This window comes from Ranitomeya imitator, chromosome 1 (assembly GCF_032444005.1).
Source record: "Ranitomeya imitator isolate aRanImi1 chromosome 1, aRanImi1.pri, whole genome shotgun sequence".
Classification (NCBI taxonomy): domain Eukaryota; kingdom Metazoa; phylum Chordata; class Amphibia; order Anura; family Dendrobatidae; genus Ranitomeya; species Ranitomeya imitator.
This window is the reverse complement of record NC_091282.1, coordinates 353,952,586-353,972,248: the sequence shown is the minus strand read 5'-3', so window position 1 is coordinate 353,972,248 and position 19,663 is coordinate 353,952,586. Positions and strand designations below refer to the sequence as shown.

The window sequence follows — 19,663 nt, the reverse complement described above, 5'->3', positions numbered from 1 at the left end:
GGTAGCCAGCGGGTCACAGGAAGCTCCGTCCGGGCCTTCCAACACAGGCCTCAAAAGATCCAGACACGAGCACCAGTCTGAGTCCTCTTCCATTCCATCTCACCCCCTGGTCCATCTCAGCGATCTTCGTCCCAATCCTCCTCTCCCGAGTCAGGCGAGGCGTTTTCGGACGCGCCATCGGAAGACGTTTTGGAGCTGGATTCGGGCCAAATCGCTAACATGAGGGATATGTTCAGAGTCTCATTAGGGCGATCAACAGACCTTTGGCATCAAAGATACCTTTACGGAACCTGCAGATCAGGCGGTTTCCTTTAGATGGTCTAAACCACCTTCCAAGGTCTTCGCTCCTCATTCAGAATTTGAGGAGATTCTGGCCAGGGAAAGGCAGAATCTGACCAGACACTTTCAAAGAGGGAAGCGCCTTGGCGTGTTATATCCTTTTTTTCTCCTGAGCTTACCACCAACTGGGCAGCTTCTCCCTCCGTGGACCCGCCAGTTTCTAGACTGTCTACCAACACTGTCCTCACGCTTACTGATGGAGCATCATTGAAGGATTCTAATGACAGAATTATAAAATCCTTTGCAAGGTCAGATTTTCCACTTGGGTTTCAAAGTCCGTAGCCAAATGGGCCAAACAACTCCGTCAATGCATTCTGGCCTGAGCTCAACCAAAACAGCTGGCAGATGTCGCCAACCAGATTTCTCATGCAGGGGAGTTTTTGTTTTCTGCCTTCCTGGATGCCGTGTCTTGCGCAGCTCAGGCGTCCAGCAGTGTTGTTGCTATCCGGCGGACTGTTTGGCTTAAAGGGAATCTGTCACCCAAAAAATCGTATATGAGCTATGGCCACCGGCATCGGGGGCTTGTCTGCAGCATTCTGTAATGCTGTAGATAAGCCCCCGATGTAACCTGAAAGGTAAGAAAAAACTGTTATATTATACTCGCCCAGGGGAGGTCCCGCTGCGGTCCGGTCCGATGGGCTTCGCGGTCCGGGTCTGGCGCCTCCCATCTTCATACAATGACGTCCTCTTCTTGTCTTTCTGCCGCGGCTCCAGCGCAGGCGTACTTTGTCTGCCCTGTTGAGGGCAGAGCAAAGTACTGCAGTGCGCAGTCACTGGGAAAAGTCAGAGAGGCCCAGCGCCTGCGCACTGCAGTACTTTGCTCTGCCCTCAACAGGGCAGACAAAGTATGCCTGCGCTGATTCCGCGGCAGGAAGACAAGAGGAGGACGTCATCGTATGAAGATAGGAGGCATCGGACCGCGACGCCCATCAGACCCGAAGCGAATCGGGACCGCCCCTAGGTGAGTAGAATATATCCTGTTTTTCTTACCTTTCAGGTTACATCGGGTGCTTATCTACAGCATTACCGAATGCTCTAGATAAGCCCCTGATGCCTGTGGCCTTAGCTCATATACGATTTTTGGGGTGACAGATTCCTTTTAAGGCCTGACAGGTGGACTTGTTGTCAAAGTCCTTCACCAGCCTGCCTTTTCAAGGATCATGTCTTTTGGGCTCCAGGATGGACAAAATTATTTAGGACGCCATCGGGGGCACAAGCTTCCTTCTCCCCCAGTCCAAACCTCGCCATCCTCTTCTGAAGCGGCAGTTTCAGTTTTTTCGTCCCTTTCGTCATTTCACGGCGGCAGTCCTTCTCCCACCAACAGAGGCCGCAGGCTCACCAGGATAAGAAGAAAGTTTCAATTAGCCCCACACCTTGGCGCTCCCGCTACACCCAAGGCAGATCCACCATGTCTTGACCTTGAAGGTCTACCTCGACATGACTCTCACCGAGACCCCAGCGCTTTTCCCAAGCTGGGCGGCCATCTCCTTTCCTTCAGAGACGTCTGGCTCGACTCGGTGGAGGACGCATGAGTCAGGGAGGTTGTAGCTTCAGGATACAAAATAGAATTTGTTCCTTGGCCCCGAGATCAATTCTTCGAATCCTGCCTTCCAAGAGACCCCGCTCTGATCCTGGGTTTCTTTGCATCCATCGCCTCCCTCCTCAGTTCGGCAGTAATCATTCCCGTTCCAGATAGAGAACTCAAACCTGTTTGTGGTGCCGAAAAAAGACAGCGCGGTTCGGCCCATTCTGGACCTCAAGTTACTGAACTAAAGGGTCCGACTGCGACATTTCAAGATGTAGTCCCTTCTTTCAGTAATCGCTTTCATGGAGGCGCAGGAATTTCTGTGCACCATAGACATTCAGGACGCCTATCTTCATGTCACTATATTCCCAAGACATCACAAATTCCTGCGTTTTGCGGTACATCAGGAGCATTTCCAGTTTGTCGCCCTGCCGTTCGGTCTAGCGTCCGCTCCCAGGGTTTTCACAAAGATCATGGCAGCGTTGATGGACATTTTGAGGATCAGAGGTCTAGTTCTCTTTCCGTACCTCGACGACATCCTCATTAAGGCTCTGTCTTTTTCCCAGGCTCACGAAAGTCTGACCATCGTCCTCGACACTCTGTCCCATTTCAGGTGGCTTGTCAACAGGAAGAAGTCCTGGCTTGTTCAGACTCAGCGCCTCGTGCTTCTAGGCATGCTGTTAGACACCCGTCAGACCAGAGTTTTCCTTCCCGAAGAGAAGAGAGCAATTCTCTGGCAGCAAGTTCCTTTGCTTCAGGGCCCTCGGCATCCCTCCTTCCGATCAGCCATGAAGATCCTAGGGAGGATGGTGGCAACGTTGTAGGCAATCGCCTTCTCTCAATTCCACTCAAGACCACTTCAGCAGGCCATCCTTTGGCAGTGGGACAAGTCTGTCCTTTCTCTGGATCTTCTAATTCGGCTCTCGTCCCTGGTTAAACGGTCCCTCAATTGGTGGCTGACATCACCCCTCATCTTCCAGGGCCGGTGGTTCCTTCCCATTCACTGGCAGGTGGTGACAACGGACGCCAGCCTTTTCGGCTGGGGGGACCCTGACTGTCCAGGGTCGTTAGTCAGCACAGGAGTCTGCGCTGCCGATCAATGTCCTCGATAAAGTCTTCTCAGGGGTCTGCCAATCCAAATTCAGAAGGACAATGTCATGGCAGTGGCATATGTCACCCACCAGGGAAGGGACTCTGAGTTCCTTTGCTTTGGCAGAGGTGACAGTTCCAGCAATATCCACAGTGCATATCCCCAGCGGCATCAACTGGGCCGCCTATTTTCTCAGCCGCGAGGTCCTTGCTGCAGGGGAATGGTCCCTGCATCAGGAGGTCTTCCATCAGATTTGCCTTCTATGGAGGACTCCGGGTGTGGACCTCATGGTGTCCTGACTGAACAGGAAGGTCCCTCAGTTCATCTCCCCTTCCCTTCCTCTTCTTCCCAAGCTGTTGAAGATGATCAAGGTTGAGGGGTGCCAGTCTTTCTGATCGCACCGGATTGACCCAGAAGGTCTGGGTTTGCGGAGATTGTCAACCTTCTCGCGGACACTCCCTGTAGGCTTCCAGACAAATCCAATCTGCTGTCTCAAGGTCCAATCTGCCACCCGAATTCTCGTTCGCTCAGTTTGACGGCATGGCTGTTGAAACCGCAGTTCTGAAAGAGTCCGGTTTTTCAGATCGGGTGATTCACACCATGATCCAGGCGTCGTCCTGCAGGATCTACTATCGAACCTGAACTTGCACCAGTTGAAACGGGCCCTCCAATCATATCCCACCTATGTTCTTTTCTCTCCCTTCTATTTTAGCATTTCTACAGGTGGGACTGGATGCGGGTCTTGCCCTTAGTTCTCTAAAGGGTCAAGTATCGGTGCTTTCCATTCTTTTTCAGAAGACATTATCAGGTCAAGACCTTCATTCAGGGAGTAGCGCATGCAGCTCCTCCATACCAGGCTCCCGTGGATCAGTGGGATCTCAATCTAGTCCTGGAGGCCCTGAAAGATTCTCCCTTTGAGCCTCTCAGAGAGGTTTCTCTGTTATTTCTGCCCTGGAGGGTGGCCTTTCTCGTGCCATCACTTCCATCAGGCGCGTCTCAGAGTTGGCGGCCCTTTCTTGTCGCCCTTTTTTCTTGGTTCTTCACCAGGATAAGGTGGTCCTGCGGCCTCCGCCTTCCTTCCCAATGTGGTGTCCGCCTTCCACCTCAATGAGGACATTGTTCTACCTTCTTTTTGTCCTGCTCTGACTCATCCTCTGGAGCTTTCATTGAACAAGCTAGACCTGGTCAGGGCAGTGAGGGCCTATCTGGCTGGAACCGCTTCTTTTCGAAAGACTGACTCTTTTCGTCATTCCAGATGGCACGCGAAGAGGCCTGCTGGCCTCCAAGGTGACTATTGCTCACTGGATCAGGACGGCAATCTTGGAGGCTTACTGGGTCAAGAACAGAGTGCCTCCTCCTGAGATCAAGGCTCACTCTACTGGGCAGTGGGCTCCTCCTGGGCGGTGCACCATAGGGCTTCCGCCCTACCGCTTTGCAAAGTGGCAACCTGGTCTTCTCTCCACACGTTCGCCAAATTTTATAGGGTCCATACCTACACGGACTGCAGGCGGCAGTGGTGAGTTCTTCGACCTGATGGAAGTCTGCTTTTCCCTCCCCAGGGACTGCTTTGGGACATCCCATGGTTCCTCTGTCCCCAGTGAAGCGATGGAGAAAGTAGAATTTTTGGTTGCTTACCATAAAATCTGTTTCTCGGAGCCTTCATTGGGGGACACAGCACCCTCCCATGTTGATCTCTCCCTTTGTTTTTTGTGTTCCATGGTTACAGTTCAGATGTCTGTTTTGTGTTCTTTCAGTTTGTTGTTTCTCCTACTGCCTTCTCACTAACTGATTATCATAGTGCCAGTCGTGGGGTGTACACTATAGAGGAGGAGCTAAAAAAATTTTGTGCATAGTGTCAGCCTCCTAGTGGCAGCAGCATACACCCATGGTTCCTGTGGTCCCAATGAAGGCTCTGAGAAACAGATTTTACGGTAAGCAACCAAAAATCCTGTTTTCTCCTGTTACCCTTGGGAAAATAAAACATTGGGGACTAAAAGATCATGTTTGTGGAAAAAATATTTAATTTTTTTTTCTATTTTCACCCTCGGGCGTTATAAACTTTAGTGAAACACCTGGGGGTTCAAAGTTCTCACCACTCATCTACAGAAGTTCCTTGGGGGGGTCTAGTTTCCAAAATTGTCACTTGTGGGGGTTTTCACTGTTGAGGCACATCAGGGGCTCTTCAAACACGACATGGCATCCAATCTCAATTCCAGCCAATTTTGCGTTGAAAAAGTCAAACAGCGCTCCTTTCTTTCCGAGCTCTGCCATATGCCCAAACAGTGGTTACCCCCACATCTGGGGTATCTGCGTATTCAGGACAAATTGCACAATAACTTTTGGGGTCCTGTTACCCTTGGGAAAATTAAAATTGGGGGCGAAAAGATCATTTTTGTGGAAAAAAAGATTTTTTTTTTTTATTTTACGGCTCTACGTTCTAAACTTCTGTGAAGTCCTTGGGGGTTCAAAGTTCTCATCACACATCTAGATAAGTTCCTTGGGGGTCTAGTTTCCAAAATGCTGTCACTTGTGGGGTTTTCTACTGTTTAGGCCCATCAGGGGCTCTCCAAACCCGACATGGTGTCCGATCTCAAGTCCAGCCAATTTTGCGTTGAAAAAGTCAAACTGCACTCTTCCCTTCTGAGATCTGCCATGTGCCTAAACAGTGGTTCCCCCCCACATATGGGGTATCGGCATACTCAGGACAAATTGTACAATTATGTTTGGGGTCCAATTTCTCCTGTTACCCTTTGCAAAATATAAAATTTGGATCTGAAATAATTTTTTTTTGTGAAAAAAAAAAAAAGTTAAATGTTCGTGTTTTTTTTCAAACATTCCAAAAATTCCTGTGAATCACCAGAAGGGTTAATAAACTAATTGAATATGGTTTTGTGCACCTTGAGTGGTGCAGTTTTTAGAATGGTGTCACTTTTTGGTATTTTCTATCATATAGACCCCTCAATGTGACTTCAAATGTGATGTGGTCCCTAAAAAAAATGGTGGTGTAAAAATGAGAAATCGCTGGTCAACTTTTAACCCTTATAACTTCCTAACCAAAACAAATTTGGGGTTCCAAAAATTACATTTTAAGTATTTTGTGTGACATAGCTCTCTGATTTAAGGGCATAAAAATTAAAATTTTGAAAATTGCAAAATTGTAAACATTTTCGCAATATGTCCTTTTTTTCATAAATAAACACAAGTATTATCGAAGATATTTTACCACTAACATGAAGTACAATATATCACTACAAAACAATGTCACAATCACCGGGATCCATTGGAAGCGTTCCAGAGTTATAACCTCATAAAGGGACAGTGGTCAGAATTTTAAAAAAATGGCCCAGTGATTAACGTGCAAACCACCTTCGGGGGTAAAAGGGTTAATTAGATACTGCCTCAGATAGGGAAAACACTACTTAAATCTCCCATATCAAAAAGAATCAATGATATCCCTTCAGAGGTACAAACATGAATGTGGAACAAAAAAGTTACTGTATATATGCAAGTTTGGCATAGTAAGCCATTAAAATATGTATATACTAATAGTGACATATATAACCTTACCAAGTCGCAGACACACCACCGCAGCAAAAGTGAACAACCCCGACTCACATTTCTGCTGCTAAATCGCCATGCTTTCTCAAGAGGAGTAATCACACACTTGTTTGTGTGTGATTAATATGGAATATTTTAGGTGCTAATAAAGTATTTTTGTACTTTTTTTAAACACTCCTGTGCTCCTCCTATTTTATAACCCAACACTATAGTGCAACACAGTATACCTACCTAGCAGCACCCATCACTACAGTGCAGCACGGCATACCTACCTAGCAGCGCCTAACACTACAGTGCAGCACGGCATACCTGCCTAGCAGCGCCTAACACTACAGTGCAGCACGGCATACCTACCTAGCAGCACCCATCACTGCAGTGCAGCACGGCATACCTACCTAGCAGCGCCTAACACTACAGTGCAGCACGATATACCTACCTAGCAGCGCCTAACACTACAGTGCAGCACGGCATACCTACCTAGCAGCGCCTAACACTACAGTGCAGCACGGCATACCTACCTAGCAGCGCCTAACACTACAGTGCAGCACGGCATACTTACCTAGCAGCGCCTAACACTACAGTGCAGCACGGCATACCTACCTAGCAGCGCCTAACACTACAGTGCAGCACGGCATACCTACCTAGCAGCGCCTAACACTACAGTGCAGCACGGCATACCTAACTGGCAGTGCCTATGGGGCTGCAATAATTTCACGGTGCGCCATATGGCCATGAGGGCCGTATTTACAGCCGTGAAAAAAGATCGAGCCTGCTCGATCATTTTCACGGCTTACGGACACAGACCCCATTGAAAAGCAAGGTTGGGGGGGGCGCAAAAACAACGGAAACTTGTTTTTGCGGTGCACCGTGACTTCTGGTTTTGCGGAACGCCGGGTTTTTTTTTGCCAATACTATTTCTATAGTATTGGAAATCCAAAAAACGGTGATCCGCAAGTTTTTCTGTTATTGCGGCAGACCATGAAAATTGCGGCGATATGGCCCGCAAAAAACCCGGTATGTATAAAAGAATCCTTAGTAACAGTATTTATGATGTGTTGATTTATTAGGCGAATGTCAGCATGTCTGTCTTTCCTACAGGAAGAAGAAGAAAACATTGTGGAGGTAGACAAGCCACCAGCCCCTGTGGTGGAATCCAAATTGGAAAGTTCAGTGCAGGATTTGCTGAAGCTCATCTGTAATTTACAGAACATGGAAGAAACTGTGTTGGAAATGAAATATGACACCAAAAAGGCTCCCCTGGGTGAGACCTCTTCACTGTGTGTATATACAGTTGAAACTAGAAGTCTACATACAATATATTAAAAGACACATGCATATTTTTCTCAATATCTGACATGAAATCACAATAAACCTTTCCCATTTTATGTCAATTAGGATTACTATTATTATTACCGTATTTGCCAAATGCCAGAATAATGAGAGAGCGAGAATATTTTAAGGCATTTTTATTACTTACTGCAAAGTCAAGTTTACTTACATTTCTTTAGTATTTGGTACTATTGCCCATAAAGTGAATGACTTGGGTCAAACATTTGGGATATCCTTCCACAAGCTTCTCACAGTAGTTGGTCAGAATTTGGGCCCAACTGATGTAACTGTGTAACTGATCCAGGTTTGTAGGTCGCCTTGCTTGCACCTGCCTTTTCAGCTTTGTCCATAAATTTTCAAGAGGATTAAGATCAGGGCTTTGTGATGGCCAGTCCAAAAAATTGACTTTGTTATCCTTAAGCAACTTTTTTACCATTTTGGCAGTATGCTTTGTCATTGTCCATTTGGAAAATCCATTTCCGCCCAAGCTTGAACTTCCTGGCTGATATCTTGAGATGTTGTTCAGTATTGCCACATAAACTTCTTTTTTCATGATGCCATCTATTTTGTGCAGCAAAATAACCCCACAACATGATGAGGCTACCCCTGTGTTTCACAGTTGGGATGGTGTCCTTAGGCTTCCATGCCTCCTCCCTTTTTCCTCCAAACATAAGAATGGTTATTATGCCTAAAAAGTTCAATTTTAGTTTCATCACACCACAGGACAGGTCTCCAAAAATTAAGGTCTTTGTTCCTGTGTGCATTTGCAAACATTAATCTGGCTTTTTTATGTTTCTTTTGGAGTAATGTCGTCTTCCTGGCAGAGTGGCCTTTCATCCCATGTTGATACAGTACTTGTTTCACTGTGGATATTGACACATCTTACCAGCTTCCGCCATCATCTTCACAAGGTCTTTTGCTTTTGTCCTTGGGTTGATATGCACATGTCAGATCAAAGCATGTCCATCTCTGGGACACAGAACCCATGTCCTGCCTGGGTGGTATGATGGCTGGACATTACCACCTTGTTTGTACTTGCGTATAATTGTTTTTACAGATGAATGGGGCACCTTCAGGTATCTTGAAATAGTACCCAAGGATGAGCCCGACTTGTGTAAGTCCATAATTCTCTTCCTGATATCTTGGCTGATTTCTTAAGACTTTCCCATGTTGCTACACAAAGAAGCAGTGTGTTTAAGGTGTGCATTCAAATACATCCACAGGTGTGTCTCTAATTATCTCAGATGTTTGCCAAAAAAAAACAGAAGCTTCCAAACATATGATATCATCATATGTGCAGTCCAGAATTGTTTAGAGACAAGCGGTGGATGCCGCGTCTGGACAAACATACACGCGTTCTATAAGCCTAATCTTATATTTTCAATAAGGTCATCGGTTTACACTATTGGTGCAGCTCACACGAATTTATCATGTGATACCAATACCTTCTTGCTCACCAAACAGTACGTTACTGATGAAGGTCCGTGTGACCGAAACGTTTCTTTTGGTACTACAAATAAAATCGTTTCTGCTTCACAGCTTTAAGTTGAGTGCCAGGTTTCTTCTAGTCAGAATTGTTTAAAGGCATAGTAATCTTAGTGTATGTAAAATTTTGACTTTGCCGTAAGTAATAAAAATGCATTAAAACATTCTCTCTCTCTAATTATTCTGGCATTTGGCAAATATTCATAATTGTGGTTATCCTAATTGACCTAAAATGGGAAAGATTTATTCTGATTTCATGTCAGATATTGAGCAGATTTCATGTCAGATATTGAGCAAAACATGCATATGTGTCTTTTTATATAGTGTATGTAAACTTCTGGTTTCAAGTGTGTGTGTGTGTATGTATATATGTGTACAGTGCCTTGCGAAAGTATTCGGCCCCCTGGAACTTTTCAACCTTTGCCCACATATCATTCTTCAAACATAAAGATACCAAATGTAAGTTTTTGGTGAAGAATCAACAAGTGGAACACAATTGTGAAGTTGAACGAAATTTATTGCTTATTTTAAATTTTTGTGGAAATTCAAAAACTGAAAAGTGATGCATGCAATCAGGGCCATATTTAGAGTTTGTGCTGCCCTAAGCACTTTTAGTGCTGCCTCCCCCATTGGTATGACTAAGGGCTCATACTCGCATGCGAGAAACTCAGATGAGTGTCGCACGTCAATACCTGGCACTGAGATCGGAGCCTGTGGCAGCATAGCAGTACACGCTCCGCTCCTGAGTGCCGGGTATTGATGTTCAACACTCATCTGAGTTTCTCGCATGCGAGTATGAGCCCTAATGCAGACACTGTCGGCAGTGAGTTAGGCTACTTTCACTTCAGCGATTTTTGCCATTCGTGGCACACATACATACAGCCCCGCACACATACATACAGCCCCGCACAAATACATACAGCCCCACACATACAGCTCCGCACATACAGCTCCGCACACACACACACAGCCCCGCACACACATACAGCCACACATACAGCTCCACACACACACACATACAGCCCCACACATACAGCTCCGCACACACACACATACAGCCCCACACATACAGCTCCGCACATACACACAAAGCTCCGCACATCCTCATACAGCGCCTCATACACACACACAGCTCCGCACATACACAGAGCTCCGCACACACACACAGAGCTCCACACACACACAGAGCTCCGCGCGCACACACACAGCTCCGCACACACACACACACACACACAGCTTCGCACACACACGTTTGCTCCCAGGACCCACCCCACTCACACTATCTGGGTCCGACTCCTCGGAGCAAACAAACACCAAACATTCCAGTGCACGGCTCCAGCCTCAGGCACTGTCTGAAGGCAGAAATGACGCTGAGGAATCTGAGGGAAGGGGTGAGGGGAGTCACGACAGAGCCAGGCAGCAGCAGGCAGCGGGCGGGAGATCATTACAGTACTTAATGTGTACTGCTCTACTGCGAGTCCTGGCCAGCAATGTGTGTGTCCCAGGGTCGGGAAACAGGGCTCTGTTGCTCCACCTCAGCCCCAGTAAGTGGACTTCCGGACACGCAGGAGTTAGGCTGTGAGTAGGGGGAGGGGGTCACTGTGTCTCATTCAGCAAGGAGTAGGGAGAGTCTGCATCAGCACCACGTGTTCTGACTGCCGCTCTGCCGCCCCCTGTCTTCAGGAACCAAGGGACGCACTGGGCTAATTGGAAGAAAGAAAAAAAAACCTTGCTCTGGCGCCGCCTACCCCTCCCCCCAATACCTTCTTGCTCACCAAACAGTACGTTACTGATGAAGGTCCGTGTGACCGAAACGTTTCTTTTGGTACTACAAATAAAATCGTTTCTGCTTCACAGCTTTAAGTTGAGTGCCAGGTTTCTTCTAGTCAGAATTGTTTAAAGGCATAGTAATCTTAGTGTATGTAAAATTTTGACTTTGCCGTAAGTAATAAAAATGCATTAAAACATTCTCTCTCTCTAATTATTCTGGCATTTGGCAAATATTCATAATTGTGGTTATCCTAATTGACCTAAAATGGGAAAGATTTATTCTGATTTCATGTCAGATATTGAGCAGATTTCATGTCAGATATTGAGCAAAACATGCATATGTGTCTTTTTATATAGTGTATGTAAACTTCTGGTTTCAAGTGTGTGTGTGTGTATGTATATATGTGTACAGTGCCTTGCGAAAGTATTCGGCCCCCTGGAACTTTTCAACCTTTGCCCACATATCATTCTTCAAACATAAAGATACCAAATGTAAGTTTTTGGTGAAGAATCAACAAGTGGAACACAATTGTGAAGTTGAACGAAATTTATTGCTTATTTTAAATTTTTGTGGAAATTCAAAAACTGAAAAGTGATGCATGCAATCAGGGCCATATTTAGAGTTTGTGCTGCCCTAAGCACTTTTAGTGCTGCCTCCCCCATTGGTATGACTAAGGGCTCATACTCGCATGCGAGAAACTCAGATGAGTGTCGCACGTCAATACCTGGCACTGAGATCGGAGCCTGTGGCAGCATAGCAGTACACGCTCCGCTCCTGAGTGCCGGGTATTGATGTTCAACACTCATCTGAGTTTCTCGCATGCGAGTATGAGCCCTAATGCAGACACTGTCGGCAGTGAGTTAGGCTACTTTCACTTCAGCGATTTTTGCCATTCGTGGCACACATACATACAGCCCCGCACACATACATACAGCCCCGCACAAATACATACAGCCCCACACATACAGCTCCGCACATACAGCTCCGCACACACACACACAGCCCCGCACACACATACAGCCACACATACAGCTCCACACACACACACATACAGCCCCACACATACAGCTCCGCACACACACACATACAGCCCCACACATACAGCTCCGCACATACACACAAAGCTCCGCACATCCTCATACAGCGCCTCATACACACACACAGCTCCGCACATACACAGAGCTCCGCACACACACACAGAGCTCCACACACACACAGAGCTCCGCGCGCACACACACAGCTCCGCACACACACACACACACACACAGCTTCGCACACACACGTTTGCTCCCAGGACCCACCCCACTCACACTATCTGGGTCCGACTCCTCGGAGCAAACAAACACCAAACATTCCAGTGCACGGCTCCAGCCTCAGGCACTGTCTGAAGGCAGAAATGACGCTGAGGAATCTGAGGGAAGGGGTGAGGGGAGTCACGACAGAGCCAGGCAGCAGCAGGCAGCGGGCGGGAGATCATTACAGTACTTAATGTGTACTGCTCTACTGCGAGTCCTGGCCAGCAATGTGTGTGTCCCAGGGTCGGGAAACAGGGCTCTGTTGCTCCACCTCAGCCCCAGTAAGTGGACTTCCGGACACGCAGGAGTTAGGCTGTGAGTAGGGGGAGGGGGTCACTGTGTCTCATTCAGCAAGGAGTAGGGAGAGTCTGCATCAGCACCACGTGTTCTGACTGCCGCTCTGCCGCCCCCTGTCTTCAGGAACCAAGGGACGCACTGGGCTAATTGGAAGAAAGAAAAAAAAACCTTGCTCTGGCGCCGCCTACCCCTCCCCCCCGCTTTTTCCTGCCCTATGCACGTGCCCTCAAGTTCCACTTGTTGATTCTTCACCAAAAATACACACAGTACCGACCAAAAGTTTGGACACACCTTCTCATTTAAAGATTTTTCTGTATTTTCAACTCTTGCCATTTTCTTGATGAGCTTCAAAAGGTATGTAATAATAGAACAACACGGCACTCGTATTAGTATATAGAGTAGGTGCTCAAGTAGGGTATCCAGCCCAACAAATCCAAATTCGAAAAAACTTGGCACTCTAGATGAATAATTATCATATGCAAAAGGCTTATTGATGTGCATCCATAAAGGCAAGTTGAAAGTTTTCGGTCCACATCCGGACCTTCATCAGAACAAATATAAGAGATATGGTGCAGGGAAAAACGTTAATCCGGTCTCTTTAAATTCCAATATTGGTAGGGTAGCCTGGATGCAGCAAGAAGTCCTGTCCACGTAGGCGCACGTGTGATGCGACCGGAGTCGCTGGGTAAATCGTAATGGCGCCATTTACCCAGCGACTCCGGTCGCATCACACGTGCGCCTACATGGACAGGACTTCTTGCTGCATCCAGGCTACCCTACCAATATTGGAATTTATAGAGACAGGATTAACGTTTCTCCCTGCACCATATCTCTTATATTTGTTCTGATGAAGGTCCGGATGTGGACCGAAAATGTTCGATTTGCCTTTATGGATGCACATCAATAAACCTTTTTTATATGATAATTATTCATCTAGAGTGCCAAGATTTTTCGGAGCTTCAAGAGGTAGTCTTCCAACAATCGTGAAGGAGTTCCCAGAGATGCTTAGCACTTGTTGGCTTTTTTGCCTTCACTTTGCGGTCCAGCTCACCCCAAACCATCTCGATTGGGTTCAGGTCTGGTGACTGTGGAGGCCAGGTCATCTGGCGTAGCACCCCATCACTCTCCTTCTTGGTCAAATAGCCCTTACACAGCCTGGAGGTGTGTTTGGGGTTATTGTCCTGTTGAAAAATAAATGATGGTCCAACTAAACGCAAACCGGATGAAATAGCATGCCGCTGCAAGATCCTGTGGTAGCCATGCCGGTTTAGTATGCCTTTAATTTTGAATAAATCCATGCAGTGTCACCAGCAAAGCACCCCCACGCCATCACACCTCCTCCTCTATGCTTCACGGTGGGAACCAGACATGTAGAGTCCATCCGTTCATCTTTTCTGCGTCGCACAAAGACACGGTGGTTGGACCCAAAGATCTCAAATTTGGACTCATCAGACCAAAGCACAGATTTTCACTGGTCTAGTGTCCATTCCTTGTGTTCTTTAGCCCAAACAAGTCTCTTCTGCTTGTTGCCTGTCCTTAGGAGTGGCTTCCTAGCAGCTATTTTACCATGAAGGCCTGCTGCATAAAGTCTCCTCTTAACAGTTGTTGTAGACATGTGTCTGCTGCTAGAACTCTGTGTGGCATTGACCTGGTCTCTAATCTGAGCTGCTGTTGACCTGCGATTTCTGAGGCTGGTGACTCGGATAAACTTATTGTCAGAAGCAGAGGTGACTCTTGGTCTTCCTTTGCTGGGGCGTTCCTCATGTGAGCCAGTTTCTTTGTAGCGCTTGATGGTTTTTGCCACTGCACTTGGGGACACTTTCAAAGTTTTCCCAATTTTTTGGACTGACTGACCTTCATTTCTTAAAGTAATGATGGCCACTCGTTTTTCTTTACTTGGCTGCTTTTTTCTTGCCATAATACAAATTCTAACAGTCTATTCAGTAGGACTATCAGCTGTGTCCACCAGACAACACAACTGATGGTCCCAACCCCATTTATAAGGCAAGAAATCCCACTTACTAAACCTGACAGGGCACACCTGTGAAGTGAAAACCATTCCCAGTGACTACCTCTTGAAGCTCATCAAGAGAATACCAAGAGTGTGCAAAGCAGTCATCAAAGCAAAAGGTGGCTACTTTGAAGAACCTAGAATATAAGACATAATTTCAGTTGTTTCACACTTTTTTGTTAAAGGGAACCTGTCACCCCGAAAATCGCGGGTGAGGTAATACCACCGGCATCAGGGGCTTATCTACAGCATTCTGTAATGCTGTAGATAAGCCCCCGATGTTACCTGAAAAAGGAGAAAAAGACGTTATATTATACTCACCCAGGGGCGGTCCCGCTGCTGGTCAGGTCGGATGGGCGTCTCTGGTCCGCTGCGGCGCCTCCTATCTTCATTACAAGACGTCCTCTTCTGATCTTCAGCCACGGCTCCGGCGCAGGCGTACTTTGCTCTGCCCTCTTGAGGGCAGAGGATAGTACTGCAGTGCGCAGGCGCCGGAAAGGTCAGAGGCTCGGCGCCTGCGCACTGCAGTACTTTGTCTGCCCTCAACAGGGCAGAGCAAAGTACGCCTGCGCCGGAGCCGTAGCTGAAGATCAGAAGAGGACGTCTTGTAATGAAGATAGGAGGCGCCGCAGCGGACCAGAGACGCCCATCCGACCTGACCAGCAGCGGGACCGCCCCTGGGTGAGTATAATCTAACGTCTTTTTCTCCTTTTTCAGGTAACATCGGGGGCTTATCTACAGCATTACAGAATGCTGCAGATAAGCCCCTGATGCCGGTGGGATTACCTCACCCGCGATTTTCGGGGTGACGGGTTCCCTTTAAGTATATAATTCCACATGTGTTAATTCATAGTTTTGATGCCATCAGCGGGAATGTACAATTTTCATAGTCATGAAAATACAGAAAAAACTTTAAATGAGGTGTGTCCAAACTTTTGGTCTGTACTGTGTGTGTGTGTATATATGTATATATATATATAATCATATTTTCACGGAAACAAATTTTGGCTAAGAGTACAGCTGTAAGCGGACATATCTTTATCTTCTCGTGTAGGAAAGCTAACTGTGGAGCAGATTCATGCTGGATATAGCTCATTACAGAGGATAGAAAACTGTATCAAAAAGGAGAAATTTGGTCGGGAACTCCTGGAGGCTTGTAATGAGTTTTACACCCGTATTCCTCATGACTTTGGGTTAGTATAATATGTTACATGACCTCATGCTGATGCCATTCTTTACGTAACAGCAAGTAAATTAATATGTGCTGTGTTTGTTTAGACTGAAGACACCACCTCTGATAAGGACATTACCAGACCTGGCTTTGAAAGTGCGTCTTCTTGAGGTAAGAGCTGCTGTACATCCTATTATGTAGATTGAGAGATCATGTAGCCAGTGTTTGAAGAATGAATAATCTCTACCTTTACACATCCCAGCCTGTTCTCTATAATAAAAAAAAAAAAACATGAAGGAGAAGCTGTTGCCAGCAAGGCATGTCGATTTATATCAGCTGTTCCACTCTAGCTAATGGAGGTACAAAGTGGGGGCAGTCCTCTATACGAGTCATATGATTTTTTTAGGCCACATGAATCGTCATAATGCGAAAACATCTTTAGGCCATTGTAGGGTTTCACTCGCATTTGGCAGCATTCACACAGGCAATGTGGTTTGGTCCAAACAGGTTCAGTTTTTTTGCTGTCATAAAACTCCAAGGGATTTAAAAAAATACAGACTTTTCTGGGCACAAAGGTATTACAGCAAATAAACAGTTTATTAAGCAGGCACATATTGTTAGTTTGGGCTCACACGATGAGATTACACACCTTTCTCCTGGAACAAACTATGTATATAAGTGATTCCTACCATGTCTCAGTATCCCCTTTAGCCTGAGCTCCAGCATCTTCCAGCGCCAAACAGAAGTGTTTGTCTCCATGCACAGTTAAAACTGAATAAGCTGCAGCTTTCACATGCTTCTATGCAGCTTCAACACACAGACTGCCCAGTTTTCCTTGCTGACCCGTGCATTGTCCGTTCAGAGAGAGACTCTGGCATGTCTCTCTCACAGCTATAGCTCACATTTTGGCTGATCACTCATTGGGAGGATGCGAGAGAGTTTTCACAAAGACCCTTGAAACCAAAATCAATTTTTTAGCAGAAAAGGAAATGCGTCTTTTTTGGACTATTAACGTATATTCTCGAGTATAAGCTGAGAGTTTCAGCCTTTTTTAGGCTAAAAGTGCCCCTCTCGGCTTGTACTCCAGTCATTGTCCCAGGGGGTCGGCGGGGGAGGGGGAGCGGCAGGAGTGGCGGCTGTCACATCATACTCACCTGCTCCCGGCGCAGTCTCTGCACTTCCCTGCTTATCAAATGGTCTCCAGCGCCCACTGCTCTTCCTGTGTTCAGCGGTCATGTGGTACCGCTCATTAAAGTAATGACTATGTACGCGACTCCACTCCAATAGGCGTGGAGTGCATATTCATTACTTAAATGAGCGGTACCATGTGACCGCTGAACACAGGAACAAGCTGCCAGAGACCATCTGAGAAGCAGAGACCGTGCCAGGATGGAGTGAGTATGACGGGGAAGGGTGAGCCATGTGATATTCATCTGTCCCCGTTCCACCAGCGGGCTCCACCTTCCGCGATCTCTGGCTGTGACGTTCAGGTCAAAGGGCGCGATGATGTGGTTAGTGCGCGCCCTCTGCCTGAACAGTCACTGCAAAGACCCGGAAGACACAGCGGTGCGCGACACTGGAACAGGGACAGGTGAATATCGCAAGTGCCGTTGTCCTGAGCCAGCGGCGACACCGGCACCAGGCCCCCATAGCTCGCCGGGGTCCCCTCCTGCTCAGGATACTGGCACCAGACACCCAGCGACGAGAGGTGAGTACCGTATATACTCGAGTATAAGCCGAGATTTTCAGCCAATTTTTTTTGGCTGAAAGTGCCCCTTTCGGCTTATACTCGAGTCATTGTCCCTGGGGGTGGGAAGGGGAGTGGCAGCTGTCAAATCATACTTACCTGCTTCCGGCGCGTCTCTGCACGTTCCTGCTTCTCCGGTGCCCGCAGCTTCTTCCTGTGTTCAGCTGTCACGTGGTACCGCTCATTAAAGTAAAGAATATGGACACATATTCATTACTTTAATGAGCGGTATGATGTGACCATTGAACACAGGAAGAAGCTGCGGGCGCCGAAGATCACCTGTCAGTGAGAAGCTGCCAGGGACCCTGCCGGGAGAAGGTGAGTATAATGGGGACTGCAGGGTGAGTATTGCGCAATATTCACCTGTCCGCGTTCCACCGCTGGGCGCCGCTGTGTCCTCTGCGTCCTCTGCCTGTGACGTTCAGGTCAGAGGGCGCGATGACTTGATTAGTGTGCGCGCTGCCCTCTGCCTGAACAGTCACTGCGGAGGACGCGGAAGACACAGCGGTGCTCAGCGGTGGAACGCGGACAGGTGAATATTGCAAGTGCCGGGGGCCTGCTCAGGACAAGAGGTGTGTGATTTTTTTTTTTTTTTTTTTTTTTTCCCTTTATCGTAGCAGCCGGCTATGGGCATATGTTTCTATGGAGCATCTTATGGGGCCATAATCAACCTATGCAGCATTATATGGGGCATATTTTCTATGGAGCATCTTATGGGGCCCATCATAAACTTTATGGAGCATTTTATGGGGCATATTTTCTATGAAGCATCTTATGGGGCCATCATGAACTGTATGGAGCATTATATGGGGCTCCTGATTCAATATGGATATTCAAAAACACGTAACCTACTGAGGTCTCAATTAATTTTACTTTTATTGGGATCTATTTTTATTTTTGAAATTTAGCAGTAGCTCCTGAATTTCCCACCCTAGGCTTATACTCGACTCATTAAGTTTTCCCATTTTTTTGTGGCAAAATTAGGGGTCTCGGCTTATACTCGGGTCGGCTTATACTCAAGTATATACGGTAATTTTTTGAAATCTTACATTGAATCAGAATGTGTTTCTAAAGGTCTACATGTGTTCAAAGAAATCGCACAATTTCAATATGACCCAGTTTTTCAAAAAGAATTGGAATCAATCTACAATGCTCCAAGAATTTATTACGATTGGTACTATCTCGCAATGAGGAATATAAGGAATTAAGTAGTCAATTAAAAAAAGCGAGACAAGAACTAAAAACTGAAATGGACAATCAAATAAAAAAATTGTTTTTAAAAAATTGATAAAAAAAACTTGTATTGACACAATTTGAGATAAAACAAAAAAGAAAAATTCTTGCGAGATAAGAATGATTTTGATACGGGACATATTTTCAATTGGAACAAAAAACGTTTTTACAATAGAAGTTGCAACCAAAAATTTATCGCACAGAAAAAATCCATTGGAGATGGCTGGACTACAGATTCAGATTCCAGTGCCACAGGGGACTGTATAAAAAGAGGTAGTAGCAATTATCAATCAAATGCAAACAATTTACCGTATATACTCGAGTATAAGCTGAGATTTTCAACCAATTTTGGGGGCTGAAAGTCGGCTTATACTCGAGTCATACCCAGGGGTCGGCAGGGGAGGGGAGTCTAATAGTACTCACCTGCTCCTGGCACGGTCCCTGCAGGTCCCTGGTTATCCCGGCGCCGCAGCTTCTTCCTGTAGTGAGCGGTCACATGGTACCGCTCATTACAGTAATGAATATGGACCCGACTCCACTCCCATAGGGGTGGAGCCGTATATTCATTACTGTAATGAGCGGTAACGGTGACTGCTCAGTACAGGAAAAAGCTTCGGCATTGGAGAACCAGGGACCGCACCAGGAGCAGGTGAGTATAATGGGGAGGGGGAGCGCTGCGCAATATTCACCTCTCGTACCAAGCGCCGCTCCGTCTTCAGCATCTTCTGCAGTGTCGCTCAGGTCAGAGGGCGCGATGACGTGGTTAGTGCGCACCCTCTGCCTGAACGTCAGTGCAGAAGGCGCTGAAGACG

At 46.7% G+C, this 19,663-nt stretch overlaps 1 protein-coding gene across 1 annotated transcript in view; it reads left to right on the top strand.

Annotated features, from left to right (window-relative positions):
- The window catches only part of PARP2 (poly(ADP-ribose) polymerase 2), a 212,149-nt gene that overhangs the window by 167,407 nt on the left and 25,079 nt on the right, over positions 1-19,663 (top strand). Inside the window, exons 11-13 of the mRNA XM_069760573.1 lie at positions 7,611-7,773; positions 15,755-15,893; positions 15,979-16,042. Coding sequence (XP_069616674.1) covers positions 7,611-7,773; positions 15,755-15,893; positions 15,979-16,042 — 366 coding nt within the window. The remainder of the gene's footprint in view (positions 1-7,610; positions 7,774-15,754; positions 15,894-15,978; positions 16,043-19,663) is intronic.